The sequence below is a fragment of the Schistosoma haematobium genome, chromosome 4 (genome assembly GCF_000699445.3).
Source record: "Schistosoma haematobium chromosome 4, whole genome shotgun sequence".
Lineage (NCBI taxonomy): Eukaryota > Metazoa > Platyhelminthes > Trematoda > Strigeidida > Schistosomatidae > Schistosoma > Schistosoma haematobium.
This window is the reverse complement of record NC_067199.1, coordinates 42,417,663-42,433,568: the sequence shown is the minus strand read 5'-3', so window position 1 is coordinate 42,433,568 and position 15,906 is coordinate 42,417,663. Positions and strand designations below refer to the sequence as shown.

Below are 15,906 nucleotides of genomic sequence, written 5' to 3'. Positions count from 1 at the left end.
CAAAGACGTACTGTACAATACGTTTACAATCAGACGTATATTTTAGGACTTTATGAGAGTTGTGGAATAATTATTGCTTTCATATACTACTCTACATTCAGCCAAATGAGTAACAAGCTAAAACTCTGAACCACCGACTGTGATTTATGTATTCAGATAACAAACATATCAATAGTATTTGTATAATACTTGAGCGCCATACACTAACATATATACGTGTATATTTATTTGAATACATAAAGAACTGTTCCATCCCCGAATGATGTCGACTATCTAAATGGCAATAACGTTCAAAAATACTCGTGTGTAAAAAAAGACAAAATATAAAAACAAAAAGCAAAACACTTCGTACATTAAGGGTTTACCTGATCATATCAACCCGAAAATGTCAGATAATTTTAGTGAAATTAACGTTCTTTTCGGTGAATATATCGTACAAGTGGCATACATCTGGGGAAAATATAACTAGTGCTGTATTCAAGTTAAAGAACTATTTTATTTTTTGTATGATGCATCCGACCAAACAAAAATGCAGTATTAGTTTAAGAAATGATTTTGTTGTTGCAATGGATAGCGTCAGTAGATGCAGACTATCTGAACTAAGGTTGGACACATATGTTATGATTTAGAATTAGTTACGAAGTTGTAAACGGACGCATTCTTTATTTTCCTCTAAATTATGGGTTCCAATATTCTTTCAAGCAAACGCTTTTATTTTCTCCTCGACCTATATTCTCCAATATTCAGTCTTTCTAATTATAACTTCCACTACATTATTCCAATTCCTCTGGTATTTAATTTGTTAAGTTGATCTCGTCAGGCTTACTATGTATGTTATAAACAAACTGGGTTAATCCTGTACATTTGCTTCAGGATATACACTTATAATCACTAACTGACTGATAACCCTTAAATATATTCAAATCAACTTATATCTTGATTCGTATAGCACGACTGGCTAGGTTGCTGATGGGGATAACACATATCTGAACAAACTAAATGAGTAAAGGTTACGGCCTACGTAAAGCCTTAAGTCTAACCTTAAAATTACTAAAAGTGTGTCTAATTATTTGGCCAACTTTATTGATAAATCTTCATAATTAAGTGTAAATCATTGAAATGAGTTGTGAACCAGTTCAATATATTTGAGGGTTGACGATTATAAAGTAAATCATGATTAACAAAATCACGTCCCCTCTGTGTATTTATTTAAACTTAAAACAGATTTATATAGAAATAAGTGTAATTTTTACAAAGCTTTAAATGAAAAAAACAACAACTGTAATTTTATTTTTGAGTCGTGTATTTGATAATCATCATCATTATCATAATAACAATTTGAATAAATAAACGTGATCTAAATTCAAATCACAAGTAGACTGTCATTCTGTGCTATGTATGTTTATGAGAGTATGCGTGCTTATGACAAATAACCAATTTACACCTCCATACACCCACCCACATAACTGGTGCATAGACAACATACAAAGAATTATTCTTGAATGCACAGGACAAATCTTATCACACTTTATTATCACGATCATGTGTAATCACCAAAACGGTTAATCCGATCAAAGTGTAATTGGAAAATTAGCATTGAACAACAGAACTTTTCACTTGAAATGTTAAAGAAATTATTTAAATTTACGCAGAATTTTTTTATTTACGAAATGACAATCAATACAATCAGGAGAAATTGAACAGCGATTTCGTCTTCATATGGGATCCCTAGATGTTGAGAATTTACAGTCCGAATAGGGATTGATCTCAAGTGTTTGAGGACTAATGGTTTATACTCATAACTTCAATTCATTCGCAATATTGCGCGACCGTCACCAATTGACATTCGTACTGCTTTTCTCATTTGTGACACGGTTAAACTCTTCCGATCACGGCTACTCAAAGAAGTGTTAAAAGTTAACTATTCGTTTGATGAATAAGTGTACAAGAGACACTGCACACCAGTCAATAGATCATACTCAACGTAAAACCTGGATCACGTGTACGTTGGTCCAAGTTGCCATAACCAGATAGCACAACTAAATGAAATAGTCAAGCCAAATCCCAAAGATTAGGCATAGAACATAGGATTCGATAAAATATGGATTGGTAGGATACAAATAATTCATAAGGTTTACGAGCCGAGATGTGACTTGAGACAATTCACACAGGATGCAGATGTACTAGTAAGAGATTGGTTAATTGCAGTCTTAAACGTCAACGGAGAGATTTGAGTAACCAATATAAGATCAATTCATAAGGTTATTTAGGAACATGAGAAATAGGGAAAGATAAGGATTGAATACGCCGATGAAATTGAAACAATCCTGAGGCATTTCACCAAGTCTCCTACCTTCGGTAACAATAATAATGCGGACAACAAACAGGCAGTTTGCATCTTCCCACATGACTCAGACCAACAGCTGATGACATGGACTGAGACCACGTTATGGATTGACCACCTTTGCGTTTCTTCCAACATAGCCATACACCAGCAATTATCGCCCGTCCGAGTAGGCGATGATTAGACAAACATAACACGTGTCCAAACTACCTCAGTAAATAAAGACTCAATGTCTCATGAACTGATATCACGCCTACGTCACAGATGTAATTTGGCAAGCACTAACCTGCCTCTCTCAATCCGTGTTAAGATCTCGTCAAACACCAACCCATTAGTGTTGATGAGACTTTCAAGTGAAGAAGTGGTTGACACAATCCACTATTTCACTCGCTATCGTCAAACTCGAGGTTGGCAGAAACCAGTCCTTAGGCAATATTTTGCGTTACGATGAAGTGATACGCATCACAAACACACTCGTACTGTTGATTGATTAAGGAGGTCAAGAGACCCTGAGTTTTGTCAAGGTATTCACCAAATAGAAAACAAATGACTATACAATCCAGTCAAGAAGTCTGTTTCGCTTTTGAACTTGAGGCTACACATATATCAGAGAGTCGATTGGAGTTGGTCGTCAACTTTCTGGATACACGGAGGGCAAATTGTAAAGACATACTACATTGACTAGGTGGACTCAAGTGAATGACCACACTTTGATCCTGTTTGTGTGTTTCGGAGACAAAATATACAACCATAGTGTGAGATCCCAAAGTCCTAGATAAGGAAGCCTGTTGGCCTACTTTATATAAGATCCGAACACTGACAGCCTCAACATGTAGTTTCAACATCAGGTTTTAAAAGACCAGAAATAACTTCTCATGAACTCAAATAATTGCATAGGTGGCACTTGAAGATAAACATGAAATCATAGGAGAAGTATTGACAGTGGCGATAGAAGTAATATTAAGTGACGATGGGATCTATTTCACCATTACCAAGATGATCTCTAGTGTTATTAGAGGTAAGAGAGTGGTTGTCATTTTCCGTTTGTCCACACAGAGGAATGGTATTTCTTCCTGAGGGACTTGAGCGGGAGACTGGGTAAGAGGTGATCTTGAAGTCCTGGGAGCGCGGGCCAAGAGACAACCACTTAAGGCCGGTCACACATAACTATTCTATAAGAATTACTTAATATGGTACTTCCAGGTTTCAAAAGGCTTTACTATCGGGGAAGGAAACCAGTAGGATGTGGTGAGGTGACACTTTTACAGTCAAATTACTCATAACCCAACAGATAAATACACTGAAGACTAATGATATAATTTAAACTGATGATAAGAATATAGAAAATTCAAATTTTAGGCCCTGACTGTAACAAATTAAACATTAAAATTCAAATATACTATCACTGGTTTATAGGAAAAAATTCATATTTTTAGGTGGAAAAGATCAAAAGTATACCGTTAATAAGAAAAACCAAATTTCAATTTACTTGATGACAGTTTTCTGCTTAACTAAATACGAGTCAAGTTATCCCGAGTAGGAAACACTATCCATGATACTTAGATTAAGGTACATATAAAACAGTTCGAGCCCATAAAAATTTGATGACTAATCACAGAAACCCTAAAATACTGTACCAAGGACTAATGGAAAGATGTAAATCCATAAAATGCTTAGATTTTTAAAAAGCCACAACATCAGCAGCAAAAATTAAGATCGATCTAACTCTACTGATCAGTATAACATGATCTTTATATATATATATATAATTTAAATGTTGACATATACTGAAAATTGAACCGTTTTATGCTGTCAGAACATAGCTATTAAGTTATTTGATTTTAAAATAAAAAACTGAACATGATATAACATTACAAACTCTTTGATGAGTTCAACATTTATGTCATTTTGAAATATAGGAATATCATGACCCAGAGATACTGATGTCATGGAAAGAACAGGTACCCATTACTATATAGAAAATATACTGGTATTTAACAATTAGATAAACATTATAGCTTACAAAAATAGTACGTATTTTATATGAAAATAATTATTTTTGCATTGGATAAATTTGTGTTATCCATAAAAATAAACGACAATATTAGGTTGATTAATGAAGTGTTTGTGCATCAAGGAGTGTTAGTGTGTAATAGTTTGACTTGATTTAAGTCATGGCTCCCAAAAGGTGCTTGTTATGATTTCTCTTATTACGACCCAGCTATTATTGCTTAGTGATCTTGGACACTAATTTACTCGACAAGTCCCCAAATCAGAACACGGTTGAACAGGAACGTAATTATATTCCAAATAACTAGGGTGGGTGGAAGTAGGAATTACAATAAGAAAAACGTTAGTATATAATTTTTACATAAGATTCTACGGTCTCCACCAAGCATCTTCTAGCACTGATTGGTCAAGAAATAGACAATCAGTGTGCCCAAACACAATCCTGCACGGAACATACTTTAATACAATCTATATCCCACTAACAGTGCTCATTTGAAAGTAAACATTTTTAAGTAATTGTGAGAGCTTCTGACACTAATCGACTTCCAAAGTCAGAATTATTGATGTAGAATTTGAACCTCCAACTTATATTTGGAGACAGTAGATAAGTTTCATGCTTGTGAAGTGTTATTTTGTGTTCAAATAAATAAATAAATGTGAAGTGTGATTACACTCTTCAAAGAAACATCTATTATGGTGAGAGACATTAACCACCAACTGATTTACTGCTGGCGCATCTTGACGCCTATAGAACTAAAATGTTCACAGTAATTCGTCTCTGAGTAACAAAGAATATGATGGCACAACGTATACGCTTTATCTGGGTATAGATAAAAATTCAGAATCTGTTATTCGAAAATAAACTCTACAATCTTAAGATCAGTGTTAAAGCGGGTTTTTTCTTTTTCGCGGTTAGTACGGTTGATAGCAGAGAAACTATCGAGAAGTAGTCACTATAATTGATAGCCTGAATTGAAGAATACTTTCTTATCATTAATATTATTAATATACATATATGTAAAACACTCGAACTCTCTTAAATAAACAGTGATAAACGAGTAGAAGGTAGAGATAACCGTGCCCCCAAACGCCCTGGTATGGCCGAGAGCGGGGTGGGTTCGCCCTCCCTCTCGAAATACTATCACACGGACGCGCGTATACAGCCTCTGCCAGGGAAGTCCTACTCACTGCCTTCTCGTGACGGGGGTGTTGTTTACGAAAATGAGAGGACGAAAAGCGAATGTACGGCGCTTTAACCGGATTCCAAACCAATGGTGCACATGGGCACCAGTATCCTGCGGGAACAAATGGCGTATGAACCAATTTTCGGTTACCGGCTACCATGGGACTGCATCTCCTTACGATGCTCCACTGCCTTGTGGATCAGACCTTCAGGTCGAAGGCTCGGGGTGTGGCCCCTAAGAAAACCACCTGTTTCGGTTTGGGCACCCGGGCAGTATCACAGCCCTCACACATATAAAATGGGATCTGTGTGGCGCATATGTATTTGGTGCCTCCTTGTACCAATATCTATGTGTTAAAATAAATAAGTAATAAACAGATTTTACCTTACAGATAGCTGACCAGTTTTACATATTAGTGGAACTGTGTTTCAGCTTTCAGTCGTTTTTTTCTCATGTTTGGTTCAGACAATCGAATATTATTTCCAACCGCTTAAATGTCTAACACGTTTAATAGCGTCTGGTCTTCAGATTTGTGGAGCTATTGTTTGGCAAAAATATCATGATTTATTTATATTTTCCACCAACTTGAAATTACAAATCGGATAATGACTGAGTGATTTATGCTGATTAGTACAATGAAAGACTAAAATATCCCATAATATTATTCAAACCGGGTAACAGTTTGAATTGAAATCTCAATTAATGGACTTTTTACCAACAATCTGAAATGTTGATTTTGAATGTAGTCGTTTACCTATTAATGTGATTCACCGAGATTAGTTTATGAATACTTGCCGAGAATAGCAGCTGATTTGCATGAAGGAGTCAGTATTTTAGGGCATCAAAAAGAGTGTCTAATCACATTGATTACATATTTTTATCACCATGTTTCCTCCTAAATTTATCATGTTATTTTTCTCCATAATTTATTTCCTCGATGATTCCACTGTTATTCGTTTGTTGATCTTATCATTGTATTGTCTGTAAACGTTCACATGTAGTATGCCATAATGTGTTATTTTAGAAAGAAGTTTAAGTACGCTTGTAAAACTCAAAATACAAAAATACATTGATGAACGGTAGTTTTACACACTATTTCCTTAAATAGTATATGTCGATATCAAACTAAGCGGAAAAGAAAGACTTCTCGTTCGTTAATTTTTCTTGTATCAGGATGTAGGCCAACTGCTCTTTCTTAACTATGCTCAGATAACCGTCTATTTCTGACAAACACCAGCTTTAAACATCGTCTGAACTGGCGATATCCACAATCGATTCATCGATCGACTCAAATGGATTACATTCATATTTTGCCATCATTGGAGGGGCTCGATTGAAAACTGTCGTTCATTCTATAGTACATTTAGACTCTAATCCTGCTCTAGTTCGAGCACGTATTTGTCTGTGTATTACTGTACGTAGAAGAGCCACAGCAAGAAAACCACTTAGAGTTCAGTTCAACTTCATGATGCAAAAGTTGAAAATATATTTCAGGAACAGCTACGGAGTGAGTCAACCGTGAAAGTGATACCCACCCTGAAGCAGTTTGGCATGTTATCCAAAAAAGCTCTGGAAACAGCAGTGATATCTACCAGTAATCTAAATCAAAAGGTGAAGAAAAATCAGTGGATTACAGCGACGTCTGCAGGACTTATCGATGCTCTGAAACTCATCCTGTCTGACTGTGATCATGATGAGGAACGGAGGATGCTTAAACGTAGGCTTGTTGAAAGCCTACGTGATGGTGATGAGCAGTGGTGGGTAGAGGAAGCATAAGAGATGAAAAAGGCAGCAGCTACAGGTAACAGTAGACAACTGTCCAAACTTATCAAGGAAACGGGTGTTAAAAATTCATCTGTTAGTAAAACTATCTAGGGTAAAGTTGGGACTATTATTCATTTTCAATCCGGGAGATAACCGGTAGGTAGAACACTGGAGAACAGTTCAACTGGCTTTCAACCACAATTTGCTTACTCATTATCTCCAAGCAACCTGAATGGTAAACTTATGTAATTCTCCCAACTATTGAGTCTGAAAATGCTATAAGTGTGGTACATGCTACTTATATATTTCGATTTATTATTTATTATTTATTTGGACACATGAATATTGGTACAAGAGAGCGCCAATATATATGCGCCACACAAAACACAATGAAAATTCGAGAGGAATACAAAGAAAGAAAAAAAAGCTAAGGAGCGCAACAAAAAAAAAGAGAGAACAATAACGAAGAGATTGGTGTAAGGTAATGTGCTAGTAATCAAGGAACGCAAAGGTACAATCGGAAGAAATCTTTCAGGTAAGGGAGACAGAACCACTTTTTATGAAGAAAGTAAAAGGTTACAGCAGGATCGCCACTGGCTTCTATTCTGAGCCATATCTGATAACGTCTCTAGCCACTGTGTAGCACCATCTCTCAGACCCCAACTACCGTGATAACTATGAATATTAATTAAGTTATCGTCAGTCAGCTACAACGTAGGACCAGACACATCTATGCACCGGTTCAAGTCGCCATAACTCATTAGCACAACAAGAACACCGGATTCATAAAAGTAGTGGTGGTAATATATAAAAGAAAGATTGCATATAAGGATATAGTACAGAAAGAATTAGTTTGTAGAAATAAAGATATGAAGCCATTTTAATCTCATGCACAGAGAGTGTATACACCTACGCCACTGTGACCGATTCTGAGCCATCTCACACAAAGTCTCCAACCATTCGTTACGATAGTCACACGGACCCCAACCAAGTAACCTGCATCTACCAACATAGCTTACGAATATCTTCAACTCTTAATGGCAACGTTTCGCAGCCGTAAAGTAAAACAGAACGAACTGCCACGTAGTAATGAAAAGCCACCTCAAAATTTACTGTTTTTTGATAATGTTGATTGTCATTTTTTTAAAAAACTTTTAACAACATTTTTTATATTCACAAAATGTTTTGATTCATCAAGCAGTTGACAATAAAATGATTGTAGGAATCACCCTTATATTCTAAGTCAGTTAGCACAACTGTGTGAAGCGTATGGTTGACCAGAACACTGAAGTGCTTTAATGAGGAAATTTTAAAAGCAAAACACACCCAATATTAATAAGGAATACCCAGTATCTCACCCTCTGCAACTGTTCCCGTAAGCTTTTTTCCTTCATTTCCAAATCATCTGTTGATAGATACTGTGAAGAAAAAAACAAAGGAAAAGAGTAAGATAATGTGAATTTCGGGACTAATTATTAGACTATTAAGTCTGATTAATCCCAAATGAAAATCAAATCGCTGTTAGACTACAAAGTTTTGAATGATTGCAAGCCTAAACGCATTTTCACCACTAATGATTTATACGTACACGCGCAGAATACTTAAAAGACCAGTCGAATCAGCGTAAAGCATTTACACAGCTGTAAATCATTTCGCTATTATCAGATAAGTACCAGAGCAGGCAACCATTTTGATTGTAATTATCGCATGTGTGATGCATGATAAAACGTACACCTTAATAAACTTTCTTAGCAGTAGAGAAGTATATTTATCTAAGACTGTTAGTAGGGACGACTTAAAAGTTTTGAATATGGATACCAATCACTGAGTTTAAGTTTCTGAACACAGCCTTTAATGCTTTCTTAGATGGAGTCAGTCTGATTCATCAAGCTATCAAGTCAACATGTCATTCAGAAGTAAATATACAAAATAAACCCTATAACAAAATACTAAGAGCCCATCGTTTTTGTAAAGGACAATGACTCACAAAATGAAAGTCCCTTGACAATGGTAACAAGCACTCAAATTATTCATGGTTCTCAGCCCTAAACACAACTACTACTCCATAATAGCACTATTATTTGACTGTATTTTCAGATGCCAGAATGTTTGGCATCAACTCGTAAATTCCATGAATTAAAATTGTACTAAGTAGGTTGGTGTATAACTCTTGGACAATCAATGGTGCACATGGGCTCCAGTATCCTGCGGGAACAAATGGCGTATGAACCAATCGTTGGTCACCGGCTACCATGGGATTGCATCTCCTTACGATGCTCCACTGCCTTGTGGGTTAGACCTTTAGGTCAAAGGCTCAGAGTGCCCCCTAAGATAACCACCTGCTTCGGTTTGGGCACCCGGGTAGTATCACAGTCCACACACAAATGATGAATTCTCTATGTCTATGAAAACTACTTTTCTCGCTTCGAAAAACAATCAATTGATTCAAATTATTATCATTACAATTATTGTCATTATTATTATTATTTTCCACATTATTCACCCTCTTTTATACTTATACAGCGGCTCGTCTTTGGTGGAAATTCGACTGTATCTAAACGTTCTCGAGTCACTGTCCGGTTGAAAATTGTATGTTACCACCGAATATGAGTACTGAAGCAGTTTTTATGAAACCACGTGCAACATTCAAACTGGCTGCCTTCAACATTCGCACATTTATGCAGGTCGGACAACAGATAGGGCTGGCTATGTCTTCGGAAAGTCTTCATATCGATGTCTGCTGTCTATCCGAGACCCGTATTCAAAACTCTGGCGAAGTACTACAAATTCGCTCTACATCTGTCACTTCAAAAGGCTTGTTTTACGTGCGCTTATCCGGGGACCCTGTGGCATCTTCGTCTGGTGTTGCTGGCGTTGGTGTCGCACTAAGCGCTAGAGCTGAGGCAGCACTAGTCGATTGGTCCCCATTAACAGTCGGTTATGTGCTGTTAGATTAGAGAGTTCCATCAAAGTGAGAAGAAATCGGCGTGAGAAACTATGTCTCTTCGTCATCTCCGCCTATGCCCCAACAGATTGCAGCCCGGATGTAATCAAGGATGAGTTTTACCACCAGTTATCTGTTCTTCTCCAGAAAGTGCGTTCGACAGATATTGTAGTACTAGCCGGAGACTTGAATGCTCAGGTCGGGCATCTAGGCACAGAAGAGGGTCGTTTAGGTGGCCGATGGGGACTCGTTGGTCGCAGGTCAGACAACGGGGATCGTCTACTGCAACTGTGCACAGACCACAACCTGTTTCTGGCTAGCACTAACTTTCGGCACAGTTATCACCGATGTGCCACCTGGCGTCCTCCCTCTGCATCCCAAGCCTGGACTCAGATTGATCACATCGCGATCAGCTACCACTGGCGTGGTTGTGTACAAGACTGCCACTCCTTCTGGAGTACCTATCTGGACTCTGACCTTACCTTTCAGTGGACAACGAAGTGACCGCCATCAACGGATTGATATTAGCAAGCTGGTTGCAACTTCTGTTGCAAGTAAGTATCGAACCGAGCTAGCTTCTAGGCTAGCTACCATTCCACCGAAAAGTATAGATGAGCATTGGTTGCAATTGCATGACGCCATGAAAATGGCGGCTACAGTCAGTTGTGGCTTCGCGAAACGTCCCGCTTACATGCACTGGGTTTCTTCTGGTTCCTTACAACTCATTGAAGCCCGTCGGTCTACTCCGGGTGACCGTGAGTTTGACCATAAACGAAGGATGTGACGTAAGGAAATTGGGCAAAGCTTGCGTAAGGACCGAGAAGCCTGGTGGTCGAAGCGTGCTAATGAGCTGGAAGCAGCAGCTGCATCTGGTAACTACCGGAAGCTCTTCCAACTCATCCGAGCCACTGGCAGCAAGAAGTCTGGTGTGAGTGAAACAATCTGCGAGGATGATGGGATGCCAATCAATAACATCCATCGACATCTTGGACGATGGGCAGAATTTTCGAAGGCCAGTTCAACTGGCCTGCTGCTCCGGCAACATCGGTCAGACTGTCCTGCCCTCCATGGCCCGTGACGACTGATCCACCAAACGAGGAGGAAGTCCACAAGGAACTCCAACACTTGAAACGTTACAAATCACCTGGCCCAGATGACTTACCTCCGGCTCTTTTTAAAGATGGTGGTGACTTTTTGACTAAGGAATTGACGACGTTGTTTACAAGGGTTTGGGAACTAGAGAGTGTACCAACGTCATGGAATGAGTCGATAGTTGTCCCTATCTTTAAAAATGGTTCACGTCGTTCCTGTAACAACTATCGGGGATAAGTCTACTTCCGATTGCGTCCAAGCTATTGGCTTCCGTCATACTTCGTAGGTTGTTTAAAACCCGAGAAAGATTGACTCGCGAGGAGCAGGCTGGGTTTCGTTCTGGTCGAGGATGTATTGATCATATCTTCACCCTCCGCCAAATGTTAGAACACCGCCATACTTTTCAAAGGCCAACAATCTTAGTGTTTCTTGACATCAGGGCTGCATTCGATTCGTTGGATAGGACTGTTCTCTGGGATTGTCTATTGAAGAAGGGTGTGCCTGAGAAGTTTATTAACATCCTAAAAGCCCTATATAAAAACACCTCAGGCAGAGTGAGGGCATACAACCACCTCTCTCCATTGTTCCATTCGAGCAGTGTGGTTAGACAGGGTTGCCCAATCTCACCATTCCTCTTCAACTTTGCCATCGATGACATTCTGGAAACAGCTCTGATGAATGTAAGTAATGGTGGTGTGGATCTGTTGCCTGGAGAAAGACTTCTCGACCTTGAGTATGCGGACGATATTGTCTTACTGTGCGATAATGCCCAAGATATGCAATCCGCACTTAATCAGTTGGCAATCAGTGTCCGTAGGTATGATATGTGTTTTGCACCTCCGAAGTGCAAAGTACTTCTACAAGACTGGCAGGATTCCAATCCTGTACTCACCCTGGATGGTGAGCAGATAGACGTAGTCGAGAAGTTCGTGTATCTGGGTAGCTGCATAAGTGCTGGTGGTGGCGTGAGTGATGAGATCAATGCACGTATAGTGAAAGCCAGAGCGGCTTATGCCAATCTGGGCCACCTTTGGCGCCTTCATGATGTTAGTCTGGCCGTAAAAGGTCGGATCTACAACGCGTCGGTGAGAGCAGTTTTGCTCTATGCTTGTGAAACCTGGTCACTCCGAGTTGAGGACGTAAGACGACTGTGTTCGATCATCGTTGTCTCCGAAGGATTGCTGACATCCAGTGGCAACACCATGTTAGTAATGCAGAGGTTCGGCATCGTGTGTTCGGACACAGACGCGATAATGCAATTGGTGTCACCATCATGAAACACCGATTTCGGTGGATTGGACATGTTCTCCGAATGTCGTCCCAGAGAATTCCACGTCGTGCATTATTTGCCGACTCTGGGACTGGTTGGAAGAAGCGGAGAGGTGGTCAGTATATGACATGGTGTCGTGGCATGAAAGAAAGCTGCAAAGGGCTGGCTTGTGTCGGTCCTTCACGACTCCCTGGTTGGGGTCTGAGAGATGATGCTACACAGTGGCTAGAGACGTTATCAGATATGGCTCAGAATAGAAGCCAGTGGCGATCCTGCTGTAACCTTCTTTTACTTTCTTCATAAAAAGTGGTTCTGTCTCCCTTACCTGAAAGATTTCTTCTGATTGTACCTTTGCGTTCCCTGATTACTAGCACATTACCTTACACCAATCTCTTCGTTATTGTTCTCTCTTTTTTTGTTGCGCTCCTTAGCTTTTTTTTCTTTCTTTGTATTCCTCTCGAATTTTCATTGTGTTTTGTGTGGCACATATATATTGGCGCTCTCTCTCTCTCTTGGACAATCTTACTAAGGCACGTTTAGTTTAGTAAACGCACTATATAGGGCATATCTGTGGAGTGCCTCTGGAGACACTTAAGAAATGGAAGATAGAATGCCTTTGAAAGCCGAAAACTTCATGAGTGCAGAGCCTCATCCAGTTAGAAATAGTTCTTCAAACTACCAACTCCATAAAAACGCATTACAATCTACACGGTTACCATGTTCGACGCGTGGTTTGATACAAAATATTTAACTTGTAAACACTAGTTTGCAAACTAAGCATAAAAAAGCCAGACATGAATGGTGAACAGCCTTATATCATGAGTACATATGTCGCGGTGACGAAATCTCGAAAACATTATATATTAACAAATCCCCACAGATCTTTTGATGATTTGTTTGCTAAACTTTCCCTTCTCGTCAGACACAAATTTGAAGCATCCAGGCAAGGAAAAACGTCTATTCAAATAAAACCGAAACATAACATAGGTCCTTACACTTCCCCAGACATGCATATCGAAAATCCTAAGACCCTGAGTCATTATACGCTCCTTTATACACTAACAAATTCAATTCTGGTGAACTTAAAGACCAACTCAACTGAAAAACCAAACGGCTAGCGACGAAACATCAGTAGCTGGCAGTGCTTAAGTTAAGGTTTTCTAAAACTAGCTAACATGCTTTTGTGTAACATTACTTACCTGTATATCATTTAGCTCAGCACGTCTCAAAGCCTCTAATGTGGATGTACTTTGCGATTCGAGGTCTTGAACTTTCCTTTAAGAATACAATGTAACCAAATTATAATCATACGACTCGGTTGCATTGGCTCGTTTTTCAGCATTTTCTTTGGCGAATTCTACATGTTTCAGATGAATTACAGTCTACAAATACAACAAGAGAGAAGTAGACAGACCTCGTCAACACGAGTCTGGACTTCCAGGCACTCGTTCCGCAATCGCATCAGCTCTGCCTCCAATTCATCTATTCTTGAGTCCTGGCTATAATTCTTGTTATTCAAGTTTTCCAATTTCCTAAAAATTTTCAAAAACGCAGTACTGAGTTTACCTAGAATGATGATCGTGACTATCTCTGTGATCAGAGAGCCTGTTAAGAGCATCCTTTAGTCTGTCATTTTGCATTTGACACTTCTGCTTAAGTAACATTTCTTTAGTAGCAAGTTCATACTGTTCTGAATTAACCTAAAAACACGTTATGGACAAAAAGAACTACGTACCTTGTGAGTTGCATCGACCACACACTTAATTTGATTTTCAATGTCTGAAACTTTACTTCTCAAATCGTCTTCTTCTTCTCTAAATTCATTCAGTCGCTTTCTTAGAACATCCATCACTAACCATAATTTTCGGAAAACCGCTTCAGTAGGAATAATTCAGAATCTAAAGCATACAAACACATATATTGATCTAATTTCATATTTCGTTTATTTGCTATCCGATTTCTCCAGTATGACAACCTTGTGTAAACTGTTCCATCAATTTGCATCAGCTTCTTGCTTTTTCGGCACAGCTCCGGGTAGTCGGTAATCGATGGACGGTCGTCTAACCTCCCGACTATACTACTGCTGCTCAGTTTGGTAGTTAATTGTAGGCTTGCATATCCTTCAATCTGAGTGATCACATCGGTCGCATAGCATCAGAGTTTACGGAAACAGTGGGTATCACATTACCAGGCAAAAGATTGGTTGGTTGCAATATGAAAAATAGATGGGCGAAAATTCGGATACTAGATGATGATTTCAAGAACTAAGTAAATATATTATTAGTTGATTAATTAGAACTTCAGGCAGTGTGAGACTGAAGTGTAAGAGTAAAAGGGGCATCGGAGATGATCATAGGCGTGACAGGTTCAAACTAGTGGTACGTGGTAGTGGCAATAGTAGGTAAGTTATTAGGCATGCATGAGGCACAGCTAGCCCAAACAAGAGATGATGATCCACCAGTGTTTACGTGTTCATGGGTAACTTCTCTCTACTGATTCTGAGATATGAACGTCTTCGACTAGAAGCTGGTCATTTCTTAACGAATGGTCTAATTTTGAGTGATATTCATCTTTGCTCCATCCTGCGATGTCACCCACATTTTCTGTCGGTCCCGAACTTCATATGGCTGAACAAGTCTATTGTGAAATCGCCCTGTGGAGGTTGTGTTTCGCTTGTTGAGATTAAGGGATGTAGTGCTGAAATCCCTAGCTGGATATTACGAAATAACTGATGACTAATGTTACGTGAAAGCATCACTAGTCAGGATCACGATTGGTATGACTTAGTATCTCCGAGTTGACTAATTAAACGCCCAATCAGCACTAGTAACCCTGTGTTAACAGCTTTGTCTTTATTGGTCCACATCCCTTTAACTTCTCTTCCTACCCTGAACTTGAGTACATAAACCTGTGGCCAGACTCAAGATCAGATATTATATTTCAAGCACAAGTAGTTGTTCACAGCTATCAGACACGAAGACTTGACGGTCGTGAAGTATAACGAATGGGATAGCTCGAAAACGTTATTTGTCATCGTAGTATGAAGGCCTGAGTAACTTGATATCCAAATCCACTGTTGCATAGCTTGTTCGCTGACTTCGTCAGGACCATCCCTCTCCAGTTTGGTACTCCGTGAAACAATGATGACCGGTTATCGGGTGTTTGTTCGTTATGTTTGAGTGGTATCCCCTTCGGCACAACTTTTACCACATCGAAGTCAGGTTTGAGAGAACCGTTCAACCAATAGTCTCTGAGATGTTAACAAGACTTCTACCATAACGTTACTCTTAACTAAGTT

At 39.0% G+C, this 15,906-nt stretch overlaps 1 protein-coding gene across 1 annotated transcript in view; it reads right to left on the bottom strand.

Annotated features, from left to right (window-relative positions):
• Window positions 1-14,646, bottom strand: part of TM1 (ToMV susceptible protein tm-1(GCR26)) — a 30,318-nt gene extending 15,672 nt beyond the window's left edge. The window contains exons 1-6 of the mRNA XM_051216474.1: window positions 14,344-14,646; window positions 14,175-14,308; window positions 14,023-14,140; window positions 13,920-13,990; window positions 13,808-13,883; window positions 8,661-8,720 (exon numbers count right to left, since the gene is read on the bottom strand). Of these exons, the coding sequence (XP_051067064.1) occupies window positions 8,661-8,720; window positions 13,808-13,883; window positions 13,920-13,990; window positions 14,023-14,140; window positions 14,175-14,308; window positions 14,344-14,457 (573 nt within the window). The 5' untranslated portion in view covers window positions 14,458-14,646. The remainder of the gene's footprint in view (window positions 1-8,660; window positions 8,721-13,807; window positions 13,884-13,919; window positions 13,991-14,022; window positions 14,141-14,174; window positions 14,309-14,343) is intronic.
• Window positions 14,647-15,906: the final 1,260 nt, after the last annotated feature.